General features: G+C 53.8%; 3 protein-coding genes across 4 annotated transcripts; 1 reads left to right on the top strand and 2 right to left on the bottom strand.

Annotated features, from left to right (window-relative positions):
• Window positions 1–170: 170 nt before the first annotated feature.
• On the bottom strand, window positions 171–2541 carry LOC138756564 (uncharacterized). The gene is made up of 3 exons (XM_069923001.1): window positions 2328–2541; window positions 1158–1527; window positions 171–624 (listed from the first exon to the last, which is right to left on the bottom strand). Exons 2-3 carry the CDS (start codon window positions 1439–1441, stop codon window positions 303–305), a joined length of 606 nt encoding a protein of 201 aa, XP_069779102.1. The 5' UTR covers window positions 1442–1527; window positions 2328–2541; the 3' UTR covers window positions 171–302.
• Window positions 2542–3400: 859 nt separating this feature from the next.
• LOC138756563 (syncollin-like) lies at window positions 3401–3854 on the top strand. Its single transcript, XM_069923000.1, has one exon. The coding sequence runs from the start codon at window positions 3401–3403 to the stop codon at window positions 3794–3796; it is 396 nt and encodes a 131-aa protein (XP_069779101.1). The 3' UTR covers window positions 3797–3854.
• A 9632-nt stretch (window positions 3855–13486) lies between these two features.
• Window positions 13487–20958, bottom strand: LOC138759123 (C5a anaphylatoxin chemotactic receptor 1-like). 2 transcript variants are annotated; one of them, XM_069929067.1, is made up of 2 exons: window positions 20720–20958; window positions 13487–15501 (listed from the first exon to the last, which is right to left on the bottom strand). In XM_069929067.1, exon 2 carries the CDS (start codon window positions 15492–15494, stop codon window positions 14460–14462), a length of 1035 nt encoding a protein of 344 aa, XP_069785168.1. In that variant the 5' UTR covers window positions 15495–15501; window positions 20720–20958; the 3' UTR covers window positions 13487–14459. The 2 variants fall into 2 exon arrangements, with proteins under 2 accessions (XP_069785168.1, XP_069785169.1); XM_069929068.1 differs by lacking the exon at window positions 20720–20958 and adding an exon at window positions 17928–18011.
• Between the last annotated feature and the right edge of the window lie 979 nt (window positions 20959–21937).

Below are 21937 nucleotides of genomic sequence, written 5' to 3'. Positions count from 1 at the left end.
TGCTGTCCCTTTCCTCCCTCCCTCCCCTCCCCCTCTTCCCCTCTCTCACCCCTATCTCCCCTGTCTCCTCCTTCTCTCTGGCTCTCTCTTCCTCCCCCTCTCTCTCTCCCCCCTCCTTCTCTCCCCTCTCTCTCCCCCTTCTTCTCTCCCCTCCTTCTCTCCCTCTCCTCCATCCCTCCCTCCCCCTCCCTTCTCTATACCCTTTCTCCTTCCCGCTCCATCAGAGGATCTCCGCTATCTGAATCAGGGGTCTTCACCAATCCAATCTGTCTTCGTCTCTCCCCAAAAATCCACGCGTCCCTTCACGCCTCCACTTGGAAGGTGAAGAAGGTTCCAGAAGGCCCGGGCTCGTAGCTGGGTGGCGGGGTGAGGGGTTCCAAGGGCCGAGAAGATCCAGACACCAGTCTCTCTGCATCGCTCTCGGACCCCAGTCTCCGCACCCCATCTGAGGAGGGGTCCTGCTGAGCTCCTTTCCTCTGAGGCTCCTGCACCACCGTCTCGTAGAGGGGAGGGGGGGTCTCCAGAGGGGTGGTGAGGGCAGAGGGGCCCGAAATGGTCCAAATCAATCCTGGGACGTCCGTCACAATGGTTCGGCAGGGTGGGATGGTGAGTGATCTGTTCCTCCTGTTGGGGGGGAGGGAAGATAAGGGGGGGAGGAGAGAGGGGAGAAAGGAGGGAGAGAGAGGGAGAGAAAGGGGGAGAGAGGGGAGTGAGGGGGAGAGAGGGGGAGGGAGAGAGTGTGGAGTGAGAGGGAGAGAGATGAGGAGAGAAGAGAGAGATAGAGGGAGAGAGGGTAGAGGGAGAGAAGGGGAGAAAGGGGTAGAGAGAGGAAGAGGGAGAGAGGGGGAAGAGAGTGAGAAGGGGGGTGGGAGAGCATTAGGTGATGGTACTGAGGCCAATGCTGTCACACAGAGACTCTCCCCACATTCCTGAAGGCCTCTCCCCCATACCTGAGCATTTCACCTTCCCTTGAGTGCTTCTCCTCGTTTCTGAGGGTCTCGCCCTCTCATCGCTGTCTCGCCCTATTTCTGAGGAACTCTCCCCATTCCCAAGGGTCTCTCCCCATTTCAGAGGGTCCCACCCATCTCTGAGGGACCTCCTTATTCCCGAGGGTCTTGCCCCATCCCTAAGGATCACACTCCTCTCCTGGCACCTACCTGCGGCGCGGTTCTTCAGCCCCCTCCGTCGGCTGCAGCCCCTCCTCACCCCCCACTTCGCTTTCCCGGAGGGTCCGGAGCCTGCGGACGAGGCCCAGGCCAGCGGCGAGAAGGAGGGTGGCGGCTCCGCAGACGCAGAGGCAGAGCGAGGCGGCTCGGAGAGTCCCGGAGCCCGTTCCGGGGCTAGAGGACAACCAGGTCAGGGTGACCGTACCCGTCAGTAGGAGGGAGAAGCCCAGGGAGGTGAGGATCCGATGAAGGAGATGATCGGCTGGTGGAGACATCCCCTCTCCTCACTTCCCCTCTTTGTCTCCTCTTGTCACCCCTCCTCACAGAGGGGGGTCCTTATTGAAGGTCCAGACAGATCATCCTGTGGAATAAGTGGAGGTGGGAGAATTGGGAGCAGATTCCCCCTCCCCCTCCCCTCTCTCCTCTTCTTTCCCCTCTATCTTTATCTCCCCTCTCTCCCTCCCCTCTCTCCCTTTCCCCCTCCCCCTTGCTCCCCCTCTTCCCTCTCTCCCCTCTCCTCTCTCCCCCTCCCTCTTCCCCTATCCCCTTACTCCCTCTCCTCCTCTCCCCTCTCTCTTTCTCCACCTCTCCCCCCTCTCTCCCTCCCTCTCTCCCCCTCTCTTCTCTCCCCCTCATTCTCTCTCCCCCTCCCCCTCCCCTCTTCCCCTCCCCTCCCTCTTCCCCTATCCCCTCTCCCCTTCCCCTCCTCTCTCACTCCCCCCTCCCCCTCTCTCCCTCCCTCTGCTCTCCCCTTCATTCTCTCTACCCTTCCCCTCTTCCCCTCCCCCTCCCTCTTCCCCTATCCCCCTTACCCCCTCCCTCTCCCCTCTCACTCCCCTCTCTCCCCCTCTTCCCCACTCTCACCCCCTCTCTCCACCTCTCTCCCCCTCCATTCTGTTCTCTCTCCCCCTCTCCCCTCTTACCCTCTCTCCCCTCTCTTCCCTTATCCCCTCTCCCCCTTTCTCCCCCTTCCATCTCTCCCTCTCTCACACTCTCCCCCTCTCCTCCTCCCCCTCTCCCTCTCTCCCTCTCTCCCCCTCTCTGTTCTCTCTCTCTCCCCCTCTCTCCCCCTCTCTCCCCTCTCTCTCTCCTCTTCTCTCCCCCTCTCTGTTCTCTTCCCCCTCTCTCTCCCCCTCTCACTCCCCCTCTCCCTTTACCAACCTGGAGAAGACGGTTAGATGAAGAGATGGATTGTTGTCGACAGGGAAGAAGTTTCACCAGTGAGTGAGGGAGCTTCCCCAGTGAGTGAGGGAGCTTCCACCAGGAATGAAGGAACTGTCCCAGGAAGTGGGAGCTGCCCCAGGGAGTGAGGGAGCTCACACCTTGAAGGGAGTTCAGTTGCCAGAGGTCATTGCTGATTAATGACACTCCCTGTTCCCACGTCCCCACAGTCCCTCCCCCTTCCCTCCCTCCCTCTCTCTCCCCCTCCCACCCTCTCTCACACTCCCTCCAACCCTCATTGTGAGGGAAGGAGACACCAATTCAGTATCATGTTTAAAATTGTTCTCTTTATAAAAATCAGTGATGAATTTGTGGGGGAGAGAGGGAGGAGAGAGGAAAGAGTGGGGAGAGGGTGAAGGAGGGGAAAAGAGGGGGGAGAGAGTGGGGAGAGGGGGGAGAGAAAGGGGAGAGGGAGTAGAGAGGGGAGAGAGGAGAGGGGAAAGGGGGGGAGAGAGAGGGGCAGAGAGAGGAGGGGGAGAGAGAGGGGCAGAGAGTGGGAGAAGTGAGTGGAGAGATAGGGGTGAGAGATGGGAGAGAGAAGGGAGGGGGATGGGGAGATAAAAGGAGAGAGAGACGGGGAGAGTGGGGGAAAGAGGGAAGAGACATGTGGAGAGTGAGGGAATGGGAGAGGGAAACAAGAGCGAGAGAGGAGGGAGAGAAGGGGAAAAGAGGGGGATAGAGATGGGGGGAGAGAGAGAGAGAGAGAAAGAGTGAGAGAGAGAGTTTCCCAGTCAGGACACAGTGTGAAGCTCCCTCTGCTCTGACCCATCACACACTCCCCGGGGAGTCAGACAGAGTAAAGCTCCCTCCAAACTGTCCTCACACATTCCCCCCCTCCCGCCCCGTCCATGTTCTGGGAACCCTGGCAGGTGGGTCCCAGATGCATCCATCCCAGAGGGAGAGGGAGAGAACTGAAGGTCACGGGGACGGACTGACTCTGGGGGCGTGGGTCTATAAAAGGGGGCAGGAACTCCGACCGTCCACCAGACCGGACTCTCTCTATCCCAGCCAACATGAACGGTATGCAGACGGCTGTGCTCGCTCTGTGCTTGGCAGGTACCTTCGCCAAGTGCCCCGAGCCCAACCAGCTGCAGACCCCCGGCGGTCCCCGTGTCTGTGCCCGTTTCTATGAGGACAGCGACGTGCTGTATGACCGCTGCTGCAATGGGGGCTCCATGGACATCAACAGCCCGTCCGACGTCCCCTCCATCGAGCGCCCCTGGAACGACCGGGTCTCCTCGCTGGTTGTCGGACCCCGCTGCCAGCTCACCGTGTGGAACAAACGGAACAAGATGGGCAAACGGCGCACCTTTCAGACCGGTGTCCAGCCCCGGCTCGTCGAGGTGGGCAAGGGTCTCTTCGGCAACTGGGACAATTCTATCAGCTCCTACTACTGCGTCTGCTCCTGAGGGGGGAAGCTGCAGAGATAGCGGCTCTCAGTGTCCTCTCTCCCCCTCCCTCTTTTTCTCTCCGACCCATCACCTCTCTCCCCCTCCCTCCCTCCCTCCCTCTCTCTCTCCAACCCCTTTTCTCTCCCCCCTCCCTCTCTCCTTTGCCTCCCCTCCCTCCTTCCCCTTTCCCCTCTCTCCGACCCCTCACCTCTCTCACCCCTCCTTCCCTCTTTCCCCTTATTCCCTCCCCGACCCCTCACCTTTCTCCCTAACTGAATCTTCCCCTCTCTCTGACCCAGAGAGGGATCGAGAGATTTCAGGGAGGGAGGGAGGGAGGGAGAGGGGAAGGGGGAGAGAGATCTCCCTCTCTCTCTCTGACCCCTCACCTCTCCCTCCCAGAATCTCACTGCTCTCCTCCGTCTCCCTCCCACCCCCACCTTCTCTTTCACCCCTCTCTCCCTATCCTTCTGTCCTTTCCCCTCTCCCCAGCTCTGCCTCCCCTCCCCATACCTTCCCTTCCTCTCTGTCTCTCTCTCCTGAATCTTCCTCCCCTCCCATTTCCCTTCCCCATGTCCCCATCCCCTGACCCTCTCTACCTCTCACCGCCTCTCTCCTCTCTCCCCGAATGTCTCCCTCCTCTCCCTGAATCTCAAACTCCCCCTTTTCCCTCTCCACATCTTTCCCCCTCCCCCCTATCCCTCCCCCTCTCTCCCCTGCTCTGTCTCTGCCTCTCCTTCCTTCCCCATCACTCCCTCCCTCTCCCCAACTCTCTGCTCCTTCTTTTTCCCCTCTACTCTCCACCCCTATCCCCGTCTCTGTCCGCTCTAACCCCACCCTTTCTCCCTCCTCCCGCCTCTCCAGCCCTTTCCCTTCCATCTCCCCCCATATCTTACCCACTTTTCTCCCTCTTCTCCCTCTCTCTCCCAGCTCTGCTCTTCAACTTCTCTCTTCCTGTGGGGATTGCACCTTGGTGAGTTGAAGCCATCTTGAATTGCCCTCAGTAACGGGAAGCCATCTTGAATTGCCCTTGGTGAGGGGAAGCCATCTTGAATCATCCACTGCAAGGGGAAACCATCTTGATCCACCCTCGGTGAGGGGAAGCCATCTTGAAGTGACGGAGGACGGGAAGGAGAGTTTCCTCAACTCAAATCCCACCCTGGCACCCAGCAGCAAATAGGATGCATGCAGAAATGGGGAGAGATACCGTCATACAGGTCTGACCCCCAGAGGAACCCCACTACCTCACCATGGGGGAATAAAACCCCATGTTTCTCAATAAAACTGTCTCACCTGCAACCCTGGGTCTTCGCGTCTTCCTGTACACATATACATATGTATGTTCGTGTGTGTGTGTGTGTGTGTGTGTGTGTGTGTGTGTGTGTGTGTGTGTGTGTGTGTGTAGGGGGAAGAGGGTGATCATGGGAGGAAGAGAGGGGTGTGACTGTGGGTAGGGCCTTGCTCATCTCACTGAGCCCAATTCCTCCGTTCCACACATCCCCTCCCCCATAGTTTATCTTTCTCTCTCAGTCCCTCGCCCTTCTTCCCCCTCTCCTTCCCTTCTCCTCCTCTTCCTCCCCTCTCTCCCTCCCTCCCCTTCTCTATCCCCCTCTCTCTGCACCCTCTCTCCCCCCTCCTCTCCCTCTCCTCTCTTTCCCCCTTCTCTCCCCTCCCCTCTCAACCCACTCCTGACCCCTTCTTGCCTATCCACCAGGTCCCCAAAAGGAGCCCCATTGGGCAATGGACAAACAAGCCGCTGGTCTCCAGAGGCTGCTGTACCCCCAGCCCGTGACAGGCGACGGAGAATGTAGGTGCTCATCACAGACCCAACACATCACAACGGCTTCCGATAAAGAACTTATGTTCCCCCTGAATTCTCTCTTACCACCCCAACGCCATCCCCACCGAGTCAGGGGCAGAACATGTTGACAAAGGGACTTGCTGAGGGGATTCGGCTGAGTGGGAGAGAGAGGGCTGTGGGAAAGCCCAGCTGGCGCTAAGACCCGTGGGGGCTGTGAGTCAGAGATTTCCAGGGAGATTTTCCATGTTCCCCAGTTGGTAGAGGGGAGAAGGGGTAATAGGGTGCTCCTCAAGGATGGGGGGGGGGGGGATATTGGAGGACTTCTTATCAATGTCTGCCATCTTAAGTTGCCCTTTGTAAACAAAAACCATTTTGAATTGCCCACAGCAAAGGGAAGCCATCTTGAATCACCCTCGGTGAGGGGAAGCCATCTTGAATTGCTCTTGGCAGCACGTAGCCATCTTGAATTTCCAACAGTGAGAGGAACCCATCTTGTATCGCCCTCAGCAAGGAGAAGCTATCTTGAATCACCCTCAACAAGGGGAAGCCATCTTGTATTGCCCTCAGCAAGGGAAAGCCATCTTGAATTGCCCTTGGCAACACATAGTCATCTTGAATCGTCCGCAGTGAGAGGAAACCATCTTCAATCACCCTTGGTGAGGGACACCATCTTGAGTCACCCTCAGAGAGGGGAAGCTATCTTAAATTGCCCTCAGCGAGAGGAAACCACTTTGAATCGCCCTAAGCGAGGGAAAGCCATCTTATATTGCCTTTGGCAAGGGTAAACCATTTTGAAATGCCCTCGGCGTGGGAACATGATCTCAAATCGCCCTCGGCAATGGGCATGATGTTTCTTTTTGTGTAATAAAGAAACTTGGGTTCTTTTAAAACAACAGTGCTTCATTAGCTGTAGAACTCATTCACGACATGTGGAGGCATCCATCTTGAATCCAGTCAAGCTGCCACCAACTTGTCTCTGACTCCCTCTAGTGGTCAGGAGGATGACCAGCACTCTGTCCCCATGTCCCCTTTCCTTAAGATGTTTAATCTAGCAATGAGACGCACCAGTACAGTTTTCATTTCAATGTAACATTCAACATCAACACCAGCAGCACAAACATTTCCTTTCAAAGATTTAGCCCATCAGGTGCCTTGCTAGCTTGTGTGGGGTCTGCTGGTCCACTCCTGTCCAGCATGACTGGTGCTTCCTCTGTTGCTGTGCAGGCTGGGTCTTTTGGCATCTGTCTGCTCCTGCCATATCTCTGGTGTTTTCAGCAGGCTCTTGTGATTCTTCCTCAGTATTTGACCCTCCTCTGTTCTTAGAGTGTAGGATCTTGGATTTATGTCCTCCAGAACGGTGGCCTTCTTGTCCCAGGTTTCGGAATCTCTGAGTAGCTTGGTAACTCGACAGAACTCAACATGGATCTGGTGCTCTCTCAGACAGCTGTGTGAACTCCTTTCTCCGCTCTGCCGCTTGACTGGGGATGCAGAGGGCTTGAGGTCACACATCAGAAAGCATACTCTTCTGCAAGTTCTGGAACTCCGACTCCATTGTCACTGTGGACAATTTGAGGATTTCCATGTCTTTCAAAGATTGTTTTCATATGTTGGATCAGACAGGCAAGTAATTCTTTCCATCCAGGTGGAAGCGATCTGCCACGGAACCTGCTGTTATGATCTGGGTTCCTTTGGGCTGCTTTGCGTGATGATTCCGACAGGTCTCACAGCTGGAAAACACCCTGTCAGTATTTATCTCTGGCCAATAAACAGCAATTCTGGCCCTCCTCTTGCCTTTTTCCGTCCCAAGGTGACCCTCACAGTGATTGAGGAATGGCGATTCTGCTCTGTCTGAGTGGAAGCCCATGCCCAACACTCAGCTCAGCTCCAACGTTGAGGCACGGCTGGCACTCCCGCTGAGGCCACACCTCCCTTCAGATTCTTGATGGCCTTGTGTCGAGCGGTGGCCTTTTCTGCTTCTGCTGTAATCTGCTCAGATTTCGTGTCAGCTGCGGGAAGCGATTCAGGGATCAGGCTCACATCTGCCCATTGGGGGACTCTCATTGTGTGCTTCACTCTGCGTTGATGCCCTGGACAACACCTCAGCCAACGCAACCCTGGTGTGTACAGCAATTGAAGGTCCTAACATTGTAGCTTCATCATCAGTCTTTGCATCCTATTAATGGTTTGTGTACTGGCCCTGCCACAAATCTGGGTCAACCACACACATAGCTGTGGAATTTCTTGTGCCGCTAGGCCAGACCTAGACGCCCTTTCTTGATCTGTGCAGGTCGACATTCAGATGTTGTCATTGTCCTCAATGCATCTGATACTGGCCTCCAATCTTCTCCCACAGCCTGAAGTCGTATGGCACCTATTACAGCTTTTGTCGAGTCCGTGGATATTCCCATCCTTCTGGACGCGTCAAAGAACATTAAAAACATCTGTTCAGTAGCTACAATGGTCTTATAACCATATAACAATGACAGCACGGAAACAGACCCCTTTTGTCCATGCTGAACACCTTGTCCCATTGATCATATAACAATTATAGCACAGAAACAGGCCAACTCGGCCCTTCTAGCCCACGATGAACATTCTCCCACCTCACCCCACTGACCTACACTCCAATCCGTGAACCCTCCATTTCTTTCCCATTCACATACTCATCCAACATCTCCTTCAATGCTCATATCGAGTCTGCCTTTCCCCAGAAGCTCATTCCACACACCCACCCCTCTCTGAGTGAAGAAATCCACCCTCATGTTTCCTCTAAACTTTTGCCCCCTAACATGTCCTCCCGCTTGTATCTACCCCTTCAAGGAAAAACAAAGCCTCTCCACGTCCACTCGATTGATACTCCTAATAATTTTAAGCACCTCAATCCAATCCCCTCTCAACCTTCTATGCCCCAAAGAATAAAGACAACCTTTCCCTATAACTTAGACCCTGTAACCATGGCCACATTCTAGTCAATCTGACACTTTCTCCAAATTTTTGAGATCTTTCCTCCGCTTTGGCAACCAAAACAGTACACAGTGTTCCAAATTTGGCTTAGTACAATTTTAACATCCCAGCTCCTACACTCGATGCTCTGATTTATAAAGATCAACATTCCATCAGCTTAATTTACCACTCTGTCCACACGTGACTTCACCTTCAGGGAACGACGTCCTGTTATTCCTAGATCCTTCTGTCCTACTACATTCTTCAATGTCCCATCAATCCCCATGTCCCCGTTTAGTCATCCCCATTTGTCCTCGTCCTGGGCCATCCACTTGAATTCAGATTTGTCCCTGTAACAACTTACTCAAGTCATTGTTTTGGAAGATGGGTTTCAGATTTAGAATCGGGATTGACTGTCCTGAACAAGTCAGTGATTTGAGGCAGCCTCACGGGGAAAACATCCATATTATAACCATCTTATGACATTAAAAATAACAGGGCTCGGAAAGTCAGGCCATGTCTGGGATTCACGGATCATTCTGGAATCTGAAGGCAGAGGGGGAGAAGCCGTCCTTGTGCTCTCTTCAGGCTCCTGGACCTTTTCCCCAATGGAAGTGGAGTGAAGAGGGGGTGGTGGAATCTTTGAGGATAGAGGGTGTTTTTTGAAGACCCCGCCTCATGTCAATGTCCTCGATGGGGTGGAGTCTGGGACCCGTGAATTCGCAGGGTGAGCGAACAACCCTCTGGAGTTTATTCTCATCCTGAGAGATGGCCCCTCCATTCCAACCGGATGGAATGCTCCCCGTCATCCGCACCTGTAGAGAGTTTTCGGTGGTTGCCGAATCTCCCCTCATGACCCCTCGCAAAGTTGTGCCTGTCTCGTGATGGCATCGATGTGGAAGATCCAGGACAGATCCTCAGAGACGTTGATCCCTCTCCCCATCCCCCAGGAATATAAAGTTCTTGGCCCTCTCCACCACTGAGCCCCTCAACAGGGACCGGGTCGTGTTCCCTTGAGTCCCTCCATAATTGTCCCCTTGATTTATCTGACGTTGAGCACAAGGTCATTCGCCGAGCCGATCGATCTCCCTCCCGCGCGCCTCCTCGTTCCCGTCTGGGATTCTGCTGACAACTGTGGTGACACTGGCAAACATGTGGATGGCGTCGGTTTGAATTTACCAATGAAATTGATCATTCCCAGTATCCTCAATATGGCCTTTTTTGTCAGTGGGTCTGAGCACCTTGTTCCTGCCTAGCTCCACATCTGTCTCCGACAGCTCATCTCCCAGAAAAGGTCATTTCCTTCGCACCAAACTGACATGTTTGACTTTAACCCCCACTCTCTGGACGCCTTGCAGCCCGCCTTGCAGTCACATTGCTTCTGTGCGGATCCCCTGTGGGATCATGCCATCCACGGACACGCTTTATCCCCCCCCCCCCCTCATTTATGACGTGCCCCATCGTCCCGTGGAACACTTCCGGAAATGGGGAGATTCCAGCCAGAAGCCCCAGGCTCTGTCAGAGCAGAGGATGCATCTAATTTTAGTGGAAAAGTGGGGTGCACTCATTAAACAGCCGGGGACCGAGGAGAGCAGAGGGGCAGAGAGACCTGGGGACAGAGACATCATTCCCTGAAGGAAGTGTCGCAGGTGGACAGGGTTGTAAAAACAGCTTTTGGCATCTTAGCCTTTATAAATCAGGGCATTGAGTCCAGGGGTCGAGACGTTGTGGTGAAATTGTTTAAGACTTTGGTGAGGCCAAATTTGGAGAATTGTTTGCAGTTCTGGTCATCGAACGACAAGAAGGATCTCAATAAGATAGAAAGAGTCCAGAGAAGATCTGCTCAGATGTTGCCCGGACTTTGGGAAAAGATTAAACAGGTTCCGACTTTATTCCCTGGAGCGTAGAAGAATGAGGGGAGATTTGATCGAGTTTTACAAGGGGTGTAGACAGAGTGGATGTGAGGAGGCTTTTCCCACTAGATCGGGGGGAGGGGGATCAATACGAGAGGACACAAGTTTAGGGTGAGAGGGTAAAGTTCTTCACTCAGAGAGCAGTGGGACTGTGGAGTGAGGGGTGGGCTGTGAGTTATGAGAATAAATTGGATGGGAGGGTTATGGGCTGGGAGCAGGTCAGTAGGACATGGGAGGTGATTGTTGGCACAGAGAAGAGGGGCTGAATAGCCTGTCTCCCCCACCCGTGGATTTAAGAACTTTGCTCTGGCTGTCTTGGTCGAAGTCTGATTGTGATTTCCTGGCATCCAAATGCACGTATGGGGCCAGTTCCTGTTCATCTTTGTGACCCACCCCATCGAATCTGTCCTATCCGTGGGCTCCTCTGTGTGCTGTATGGCCCCCGGAGGCGGGGGTGGGGGAGGAGAACGCCATTCGGTGACCTCCTTCAACTGTTCTTTACAGGTGGCTGGTAGAATTGCTAACCCCTGGAAGATGTCGGGAAATTGATTCAGTATTTCCTCTATGCTGTTCCGGTTACTGGGCCCTGTTGATGGGGTGCACCCTCTTGCTTTGTGATTCATATCTACCGGGAACTACTGCAAACCTGAGGAGGTGCTCACCTTGAGTTTACCTGTACCTTTCGTGTCAATGCTCTGCCCATCCTTGCCTTTGAATTCACAGGATTTGCACAGATGTATGGCTTCATCTTCATTGTCTTGATGTCCCGCTCACAGATCAAATCAACCTTTTCCCCCTGTGTCCAGCTTAAAAGGAATATTCACGCCAATTGTTTGCTCCCAAGGGTGCATGCTTAGCCTGCTGCTCTACTCGTTAGACACCCATGACAGTGTGAGGCCAGGCCCTATTGACAGTGTGAGGCCAGGCTAAGTCTGCCGATGGAGCAATGGTCGTTGGCAGGATCAGCGAGGAGGCACGCAGGAGGGAGATGATCAGCTTGGGGAACATCAGCAATCTTGAGCTCAGCATCAGCAAAACCAAGGAGACGATGGTGGACTTCGGTGGGGGGAAGTCAGGGGAACATGACCCAGTCCTCTTCAAGGGGTTCATTCGTGGAGAGGGTCAAGAATGTCTAAATTCCTGGGTTGTCGACATCTCCAAGGATCTGTCCTGGAGCCTCCACGTCGATGCCATCATGAAGAATGCTCAACTTTGCGAGGGATCTGGGGAGATTCGGGATGTCACCGAAAACTCTACAGGTGGAAACAGCGGGGAGCACTCCAGCAAGTTGGAATGGAGGTGCCAACTCTCAGGGCGAGAATAAACTCCAGGACATTATTCACTCGCCCTGCGACATCATGGGCCCCAGACTTCATTCCATCGAGGACGTCAACGTGAGGCGGGGTCTTAAAAAAGCTGCCTCTCTCCTCAAAGGTGCCCCCCCCCATCCTCTTCACTCTGCTAGCATCGGGGAAAAGATCCAGGAGCCAGAAGATGAGCACAAAGACGGTTTCTTCCCCTCCACTGTCAGATTACGGAATGATCCACGAACCCCAGTCAAGGCCTGACTTTCCGAGCCCTGTTATTTTTACAGTAATGTCGTGTGATGGTTGTAATATGGATGTTTGCCCCATGAGGCTGCCGCAAAAACACCAAATTTCATGGCTCGTTCATGACAATAAATCCTGATTCGGATTCCCACTCGGCTGTTCAATGTCTTGGTTGGAAAGCTTTCTGCACTCCCGATGGGGAGACTATCACTGAGAGGGGTATCTTCTCTAGTGCACGCACTTTCACTTCTGCTGTATTTCCCTTGGGAACAAAGTGGCCTGGCACAGTGATGCTGCCCTTTGGACTAGTTCCAGCCTTTTCCATAAGGCAGGCAATCAATGCCATGTTGAGGGCCACGTCATCCTCCAAACTGCACTCTTTTTTTGCTGCTTCTTGCATCTCGCTCTCTGTGTCAACGTTTTTGCTGGGCCCTGGCTCTCTCACTGATTCATTGGCCATGGCAAGGCGAGCTCTGTCTCTTGCAGCAACCTCTCTCTCCCTCTCACTTTCCTCGCCACTAATCCTGAACACAATTTGACCTCGGATCATCGAATCTTGCAGTGGTCTGAACATTGCTTTCATTTTCAAGTCCATGAAGAGAGTGTCGAAGCTCCCTCCCTGCAGCTGCGCTCATGAAGTTCGTATATCTCAAACGTTTCATTTCAACAGCATTCATCAAATGTCTCGATAACCTTGTTGAACTCGCCCCTGATCTTCTGCCTTGGCAAGAATGAGCACATTGGAAACCTCTCGTGCTTGAGCCCCCGCCACGGTAAGTAGCAGGGCAATCTTCCATGCATCAGGTTTGCTATCGAGCCCAATGGCATGCAACACGAATCGTTGTTTGAACACCCTCTACTCGTGGTTGACATTCCAGTCCAATTTACAGCATCAGGAATCTTTACACTCTCCATATCTCTGCTGGTAACGACTGGTACGCACTCTGCACACTCCTGGTACCATGTGATAACACAATACAGCACAGTACAGGCCCTTCAGACCTCAACGTTGCGCTGACCCATATATTCCTTATAAAAAATACAAAACCCTCCCTAGCCCATCACCCTTCTTTCACCCATGTGTCTAAGTGTCTCTTAAAGGCCGACAATGTTCCAGCCTCCACCACCATCCCCCAGCAGAGCACTCCAGGCCCCCACGACTCTTAATTTTTTTTTACCCCTGACATCTCCCCTAAACTTCCCTCCCTTCACTTTGTACAGACGCCCTCTGGGGTTTACTGATCCTGCCCTGGGAAACAGGTGCTGGCCGTCCACCCGATCGATGCCTCTCAGAATCTTGTCGGTCAAGTCTCCCCTCATCCTCACGCTCCAAAGAGAAAAGTCTCAGCTCTGCTCACATAGCCTCATAAAGACTTATTTCACAATCCTGGTGAATCTCCTCTGCTCCCACTCCACACTGTCCACATCCTTTCTGGAATTAGGTGACCAGAACTGAACACAAGACCCTGGTGATGATTCTTTCTTTGTAATAAAGAAAAATGGATTCTTTTAAAGCAACTGTCTTTTATTATTAGCTAAAGAACACACACGACCTTATGGAGCCATCCATCTTGAATCCAAGCCGAACTGAAACAGCTCGTCTCCGACCACCTCTAGTGGGAGCACTCTATCACCTCTATCATCTTCACACAGAGGGTGGCGGGAGTACAGAACAAGCTGAAGTGGGAAATGCAGGCCCAGTTTTAACATTGAAGAAGAATTTGGACAGGTACATGGACGAGAAGGGGAATGGAGGCCTACAGACTGGGTGCAGGTCAGTGGGATGAGGCAGGTACTAGTTTGGCGCAGACTAGAAGGACCTGTTTTATGTAGTGACCTGTGGTTCTAATGTCTCCTTCAATTGGTAGGCCATGAGGCCTGGATTGATAGGCTGTGAAGCCTGCATTTGGAGGCTAAAAGCATGGAGTGGTAGGCCTAAAGCCTAGATGTACAGGTGAAAACCTGGATTGGTAGAATTGATGCACTATCAATAACTCAAAAGGCTGGAGATCCAGAACAATAGGCTTTTATTTATAACAAACGAAGGTCACTCTGTGCTGTGACCCAGACTTTCTGGGGAGTTCTGGTGTTGAAGCCTTTATACAGGGTCAAGAAGGAGGATTTACGGGTCCAGTCACAGGAAGGGGTGGAGTCAGAGAGATGAGTGTACAGCAGTTCACCATAACACCATAAGGTCTTTCCTGGTAGACCCTATTTCATTAAGCCAAGGAACCTAGACTGGAAGGTCAAAAAGCATGAATTAGTAGGCCTTGAAGCCTGGACTGGTAGGCCTTGAAGCCTGGACTCGAAGGTCTAAAACATGGATTTGTAGGCCAAAAGTCTGCGTTGGAAGGTCTGAAGCCTAGATTTGTAGGCCAAAAGTCTGGGTTTGTAGGCCTGAAGCCTAGATGTGTAGGCCAAAAGCCTGGGTTGATAGGCCAAGAAGCCATTTTTGGTAGGCCCCAAGACTGGTTGGGTCATACAGTGGCCTCTACATTAAATGTGGTTGCCCTTCGACTGCTGCAGCTGTTGCTGGGCCTCTCCTCGGCAAAGGCCATACGCAATGAGGTGGTGAGCGAGCGGGACAGCACCTGGCAGAAGTTGTGGCCGGCAAACACGTAGAGCAGCGGGTTGAGGGCGCTGTTGAATGAGGCCAGCGCCACTGTGGCATGGTCCCAGGCAATGGAGGGTGGCTGGGTGGCGAAGGCCAGCGCCAGGCCGCAGGCGTGGTAGGGCAGCCAGCAGACCATGAAGGCGGCCACCACTGTGGTGGCCAGTCGCAGGGGTCGGCTGATATGGCGCCCCCAGAGCTGGAGGCCCACCAGGAGGTAGCAGATGGCTATCACCAGCATGGGCAGGCCGAAGGCGAAGACGACCCGGCTCACCTCCACCACCGTCTTCGTGCGGAGCCCGAAGAGTGTGCCAGAGTAGTCGATGGAACATTTGAGCCCGTAGATGGTAAAGGCCACTTTGCGGGTCAGGAGGCTGGGGAGGCACATCAGGCAGGCCAGGAGCCAGGCCAGGCTGCAGGCCCAATGTGCCAGGCAGGGCGTCCGGTGGCGGAGAGACCAGAATGGGGCGATGATGGCGGTGCAGCGGTCAGCGCTGACCAGTGTAAGCAGGAAGACGCTGGCGAACATGTTGAGCATGATGGTGCATGGCAGCAGCTTGCAGAGGGCCAGGCTGCGAGGCCAAGTCCCATGAAGGGCGAGGTTGGCAGCCTGGCAGGGAAGGGTGAGGCAGTAGGCCAGGTCGGCAGCCGCCAGGTGCAGGAAGAACACGGCGCTCGGGCCAGTCCGTGGATTCCGGCACGTCACCCACATCACGGCCACATTGCCTGGCACGCCCACGGCCATCGTCAGGGCATAGGTTGCCAGTGTCAAAACTAAGGAGGCATCCAGGGGGCTGTGGGAGGGCGATTGGGTCTCCGGGTTTTCATCGTAGTCAGAGATGTTCCAGAAATCGCTGAAGTTGAACAAATCCAACTCATTGAAGTCTCTGTAGTTGATCATGGTGGTTCTGTTGGGGAGGGAGGGGGTGAGGGGGGAGAGAGGGGAGAGAGGGGGGAGAGATGGGGGAGGGGGAGAGAGAGGGGGGGAGAGAGGGGGAGGGGGGAGAGGGGGAGAATGGGAGGGGAGAGAGGGGGAGAATGGGAGGGGAGAGAGGGGGAGAATGGGAGGGGAGAGAGGGGGAAGCGGGCAGAATGGGAGAGATGGGGAGGGGGAGGGGGGGGAGAGATGGGGAGGAAGAGAGGGGGGGGAGGGGGGAGAGAAGGGGAGGGGGCAGAATGGGAGAGATGGGGAGGGGGAGAGATGGGGAGGGGGAGAGATGGGGAGGGGGAGAGATGGGGAGGGGAGAGGAGCGGAAAGAGAGGGGGGGAGGGGGAGAGGGGGAGCGAGAGGGGTGATGGGGCAAGAGAGAGTAAGGAAGATGCTGAGAAGAGTAACCCCTTTCCCCAGAGCTCCCTCAAACCCCCTGGAGCTCCCTTATCCCCTCCCAAAGCACCCTCACCCCTTCCCAGAGGTCCTCACCCCCTCGCAGCACTCCCTCATCACCTCCCGGAGCTCCGTCACCCCCTCCCTGAGTTCCCTCACCTCTTCCCAGAGCTTCCTCACCCACTTCTGGAGCTCCCTCACCCCCCCCCCACCCGGAGCTCCTTTACCCCCTCCCGGAGCTCCCTCACCCCTTCCCAGAGCTCCATCACCCACACCCAGAGCTCCCTCCGCAGAGCTCCCTCAACCTCTCCCGGAGCTCCCCCACCCACCCCTTCCCTCACCGCCTCCTCCTCACTCCCAGTTCAAACCATACGGCCATCACGTGTATTTCAGAATGGGAAGGCAGCCCTTCATCCCATCTCGCTCTTGCTAGCTCCGATCCTTGAACTCTTGCCCGCTTTCCCCTTGGTTCCCAGGATGAAACTCCCACACCCACCCCAGCTACTGACCCTCCCATTGTGGGTCAGAGGGTTTACCTCATCCACAAGCCCCGCTCCTTCATTCAGAGACGGGGGTGGGGGTGAGAGAACTTGGTGAAGACTCTGCAAACCCAGAGGGGGTGAAGTGAGAGACACCCCCTTCTCCACCATATCTGGCCCCATAAATCAAAGTATTGAGTCCAGGAGTTGGGATGTGATGGTAAAGTTGTAGAAGACATTGGTGAGGCCAAATTGGGAAAATTGTGTGCAGTTTTGGTCACTGAACTACAGGAACGATATCAAAAAGATAGAAAGAGTGCAGAGAAGATTTACTGGGATGTTGCCCGGACTTCAGGAACCGAGTTACAGGAAAAGGTTAAACAGGTTTGGACTTTATTCCCTGGAATGTAAAAGAATGAGGGGAGATTTAATGGAGGTGTTTAAAATTATGAGGGGGATGGACAGAAGAGAAGTCCGGGCAACATCCCAGTAAATCTTCTCTGCACTCTTTCTATCTTTTTGATATCGTTCCTGTAGTTCAGTGACCAAAACTGCACACAATTTTCCAAATTTGGCCTCACCAATGTCTTCTACAACTTTACCATCACATCCCAACTCCTGGACTCGATACTTTGATTTATGAGGCCAGATATGGTGGAGAAGGGGGTTTCTCTCACTTCACCCCCTCTGGGTTTGCAGAGTCTTCACCAAGTTCTCTCACCCCCACCCCGTCTCTGAATGAAGGAGCGGGGCTTGTGGATGAGGTAAACCCTCTTCCTTCCCCCCCCCCCATGAAATGTTAAAATTCTGCCCCTTCATTGTGAGCCGGGGGAATAGCATGATCAGCACCTCCCATCATCTCGTGCACCCTGTCGACCTCCGTCGTTCCCCTGCTCTCCGATCCGGTGAATCTCCTCCACCCCCTCTCTTTGCCGGCCACCTCCTCCCTGCAGTGAGGTGATCTGAGCAGAATATTCCAAGTGGGGGAGGGTGGGGGGGGTTATAACCCAGGCTTTGTATCGCTGCAATGTGACCTCGCGGCTCTTGAATTTGATCCCAGGGTAGGCGGAGGGCCAACACACCGCCCGCCTTCTGTGCAACTTGGCCAACCTCGTTGTCTCGGTTTCTTGGCACCGCCCAGAGTTCACACTGGACTTCCTGACATGAACTTGGCTCTAGATCCCCTGGATTTCAGCAAGAAAAAGCCAGAGGTAAACACTCCAGCGATCATTGGGGTAGAGAGGGTGAGCAAATCTTGGGAGCCCTGCGCTCTCGGATGATCTTTGCTGGACCCAACTCACCGATGAAGAAAGCCTGTCTATGCCTCAACTTCCTCAGGAGTTTGCAGAGGTTCGGTTCGACACCAGAAATCCCGGCAAATTTCTACAGAGGCATGGCAGAAACTGCTGACTGGCCTGGTACAGGGGCAGGGCACCAATACCACCCCAACCCTGAGCCTAAAGTCCAGCAAAAGGTCGCGGACATCACAGGCAAAACCCTCCTCACTGTCAGAATCAGAATCAGGATTTACCTGATGTCCTGAACATCGGTGTTTTTGCGGCAGCCTCATGGGGAAAACATCTATATTAAAACCATCTTACGACGTTAATATAAAAATAACAGGACTCGGAAAGTCAGGCCAGGTCCAGGATTTGCGGATCGTTCAGAAATCTGATGGCAGAGGGGAAGAAGCCGTCCTTGTGCTCATCTTCAGGCTCCTGGACCTTTTCCCCGATGGGAGCAGAGTGAAGAGGGGAGTGTGGGATCTTTGAGGAGAAAGGCTTCTTTTTTAAGACCCCACTTCATGTCAACGTCCTTGATGGAGTGAAGTCTGGGGCCCGTGATGTCGCAAGCTGAGTGAACAAACCCTTGGAGTTTATTCTCGCCCTGAGAGTTGGCGCCTCCGTTCCAACCAACCAGAATGCTTCCCACAGTCCCTGCCTGTAGGGAGATTTTGATGATGTGCCGAATCTCCCCCACGCAAAGTCGCGCCTGCTTCAATGTGGAGGCTGCAAGACATACCCTCAGAGGGGTTGACTCCCCCCCCCCCCACCCAGGGATTTGGTCCTTGACCCTCTTCAGGACTGATCTCCTCGGCAAGGACTGGGTCGCGTAGATGAGAACACCTATGGGAAGAGCCTCCAGGATGACTGCGGGCACGCAAGGGGTTTGGCTCCATGTGGAAGGCCCATTTGGGGCCCCGAATGGTGGGAGGGGGGAGTGATGGAGGGAGGGGGCCCCTGCAGAAGGCTGAAAGGAGGACATGTCTGGTGGTGGGACCATGTTGCAAGAGGCGGCAATTCCGGATGATCCAGACTGCGAGGCGGAAGGATGGGGGCCAGTGAATCTGCGGGTGACACAAAGATTGGAGGGGTCATGGACGGAGCTGATGGTCGTTAAAGGTTACGAGAGGATCCAGACTTTGGCGGAGAAGTGGCAGATGGAGTTCAGTCCTGATCAGTGTGAGGTGATGGATTTTGAATTGATGCTGAGTCCAGGGTTAACGGTCGGTTACTGAATGATGTGGATGAACAGAGGAACCTTGGGGTCCAAATCAGTACGTTCCTCAAGGTCTCCCCACAGGTTGGTAGGATGGTTAAGAAGGTCTATGGGACACTGGGCTTCATTAACAGACGGATTGAGTTCAAGAGTTGAGAGATCATGTTCCAACTCTACAAATCAGGCCCTTCTAGACTGTGCCGAACCACTCTTCTCCCACTGGCCTGCACCCGGTTCCCATCCCTCCATTCCCCTCTCCCATCCATGTACCTGGGCAAATTCTTCCTCAATATTAAACCCACGTTCCCCTCTTCAGCTCGTTCCACCCTCCCATCGCTCTCTGTGTGAAGAGGTTTCCCCTGAAACCTTTCCCCCTCCTCTCACCTACCCTCAGTGGGGAAAAAGCCAACCTACATTTACTCTGTCTGGACGCTTCATAATTTTAAACACCTTGATCAAATCTCCCCTCATTCTTTTACACTCCAGGCAATAAAGTCCTCTCCTATTTAACCTGTAACTCAGTTCCTGAAGTCCCAGCAACGTCCTAGTAAATCTTCTCTGCAATCTCTCAGTCTGACAGATATTCTTCCTTTAGTTCGGTGACCAATCAAATCTCTGGCGAGACCACACTTGGACGATCGTGTTCAGTTCTGGTCGCCTCATGACAGGAAGGATGTGGAAGCTGTGGAGCGGGGGCAGCGAAGAATGACCAGGACGCTGCCTGGATTGGAGAACGTGTCTCACAAGGCAAGGTTAGCAGAGCTGGGACTTTTTTCTTTGGAGAGTAGAAGGACGAGAGGAGACTTGATTGAGGCCAGATTTTAAGAGGCGTAGATCGGGTGGCCGGCCAGTGCCTGTTTCCCAGGGTAGGACCAGCAAACCCCAAAGTCTGTACAAAGTGAAGGGAGGGACATTTAGGGGGAAGGTATTTTACACAGAGGGTTGTGGGGGCCTGGAATGCCTCACCAGCGGGACAGTGGGGGAGGCTGGAACATTGGGGGCATTTAAGAGATTCTGAGACAGGCTCCTGGAGGGTTATGGGTGTGAAGGAGGGAAGGGGGAGATTGTGGAGTAGGTTTATATGGGTCAGCACAACATCGTGGGCTGAAAGGCCTGGACCGTGCTGGAATGTTTTATGCAAATGAGAGGGGTGGCATTTTGGGAGGTTTAATGCAGGTAAATGTTGGGGGTCTGGGGAGTGTTGTGGAGCAGAGGGATCTGGGAGAGGGTTGTGGAGCAGAGAGATCTGGGGGGTGTGTTGTGGAGCAGAGGGATCTGGGGTGTGTGTTGTGGAGCAGAGGGATCTGGGAAAGTGTTGTGGGGCAGAGGGATCTGGGGAGTGTTGTGGGACAGAGGGATCTGGCCAGGTGGGACCACAGTGGGTGGGACAGATCTACGGATTGGACAAGTTTAGAGGGTCATTGGGCAGATGGAACCAGGGTGGGTGGGACTGGTCCACGGATGGGACTGGTTTAGAGGGACGTGGGGCAGGCGGGACCAGTGTGGGTGCGATGGATCTGCGGATGGGACGGGTTCAGAGGGACGTAGGGCAGGCGGGACCAGGGTGGGTGGGACGGATCTGCGGATGGGACGGGTTTAGAGGGCTGTGAATCTACAACAGTGAATGGACGTTGTTTGACCCAGTGAGGACAGGGCAAACTCCTTCTACATCCCTCTCCATGGCCACTATTCAACTCGCCGCCCCCTCCCCTCCCCCTCCCCTCCCCATTCCCCATCCCAACACAGTTCTGCCTATCTTAAAACCTGTTGCTCACTGCAGGAATCTGCTATTGGTCAGCTGGGGTGCGTCCCCAACAATCCTACCTGAGGAGGCTGGGGCCAGTGGGTGGGAGATCTCTAGTGGATCCGCCGCAGAAAGACAGAACGCTTATGGTCACGAGCTTCTTCTTTTACAGTTCCTGCCACTTCTGGTCACAGACCTCAAAAGTCTCTCAGCTTTCCAAATGTGATGGGGTCGAGTCACAGACCGGAAACCACTAAACCATTTCCGTGAAGAATAATCATCTCCCTCCGCATTGTCACGTCACACACTCCACGGGGGATGGGACACAGAGTGAAGCTCCCTCCACACCATCCCGTCAAACACACTCCACAGGGGTGGGGGTGTATCAGACACAGAATGAAGGTTCCTCTGCACTGTCCCATCACACACTCCCTCTGGGGTGGGACACAGAGAGAAGGTCCCAACGCACCGTAACGTGGAATAACAGACTCTAGTAATTTCTTATTCACTCGCTGACAGACTGGGCACCCTCAAGTACTTTGCTTGGCTATGGTGTATTTTCCTGAGCAATTAAAGGACTGTACAAAAGCATCAACAAGTGCCTGTGTTCCCCAATGTGTCTGCTGGTGGAGCTGATCAATAATCTGACGAGCCAAGGCTTTGTTCAGTACTTGGCGTCCCTCTGCTGTCCACCACAACCCATCGGCAGTTTGACGCATTCCCGTGAAAAGATGGGAATTTTTTGAACCTCATGTGGGGTGGGGAGTAACAGCTGCATGTCTATTTTTTCTGTGAGTGCAGCCTGTTTGGCAGCTTCATCTGCCCGTCTGTTCCCCTGTGCTTCAGGACTGAATAATTTGATGGCCCCGTACATGAACTACAGCTATCTTCTCAGGTAACATAAGAGCATCTAAGGATTGAACAATTAAGTTTTCATGGATCAACTTTTGTCCTTTCCCAGTTATCATTCCCCGCTCTTTCCAAATCTTTCCAAAGGTGTGCACTACACCAAAAGCATACTTTGAGTCGGTATAGATTGTGCCCACCTTTCCCTCTAAACCCTGGAGAGCTCTACAGAGGGCATATAACTCACAGGATTGTGCCGACCAATGACCGGGAAGACGACCGGCTTCAATCACAACTTCTTCATTTCCATCCACTACACTATACCCGCTATAACGAATGCCGTCAATGCAGCGGGAAGATCCATCAATAAACTGTCTTTCACCCTCCCGTAAAGGTTCATCACTTAAATCATCTCTAATTTTTGTCTGTAAATCTATCACTTCTAAACATAC

Source organism: Narcine bancroftii, chromosome 3 (genome assembly GCF_036971445.1).
Source record: "Narcine bancroftii isolate sNarBan1 chromosome 3, sNarBan1.hap1, whole genome shotgun sequence".
NCBI lineage: Eukaryota > Metazoa > Chordata > Chondrichthyes > Torpediniformes > Narcinidae > Narcine > Narcine bancroftii.
The sequence above is the reverse complement of the archived record's forward strand: the minus strand, read 5'-3'. Positions and strand labels throughout refer to the sequence as shown.

Excerpts from the sequence above, each read along its gene's own strand:
- LOC138759123 (XM_069929067.1), bottom strand. The coding sequence starts at position 15,494 with ATGATCAACTACAGAGACTTCAATGAGTTGGATTTGTTCAACTTCAGC.
- LOC138756563 (XM_069923000.1), top strand. The coding sequence starts at position 3,401 with ATGAACGGTATGCAGACGGCTGTGCTCGCTCTGTGCTTGGCAGGTACC.
- LOC138756564 (XM_069923001.1), bottom strand. The coding sequence starts at position 1,441 with ATGTCTCCACCAGCCGATCATCTCCTTCATCGGATCCTCACCTCCCTG. Across the intron at positions 625-1,157 it reads GCTGAAGAACCGCGCCGCAG|GAGGAACAGATCACTCACCA; the intron begins GTAGGTGCCAGG and ends CCCCCCCAACAG.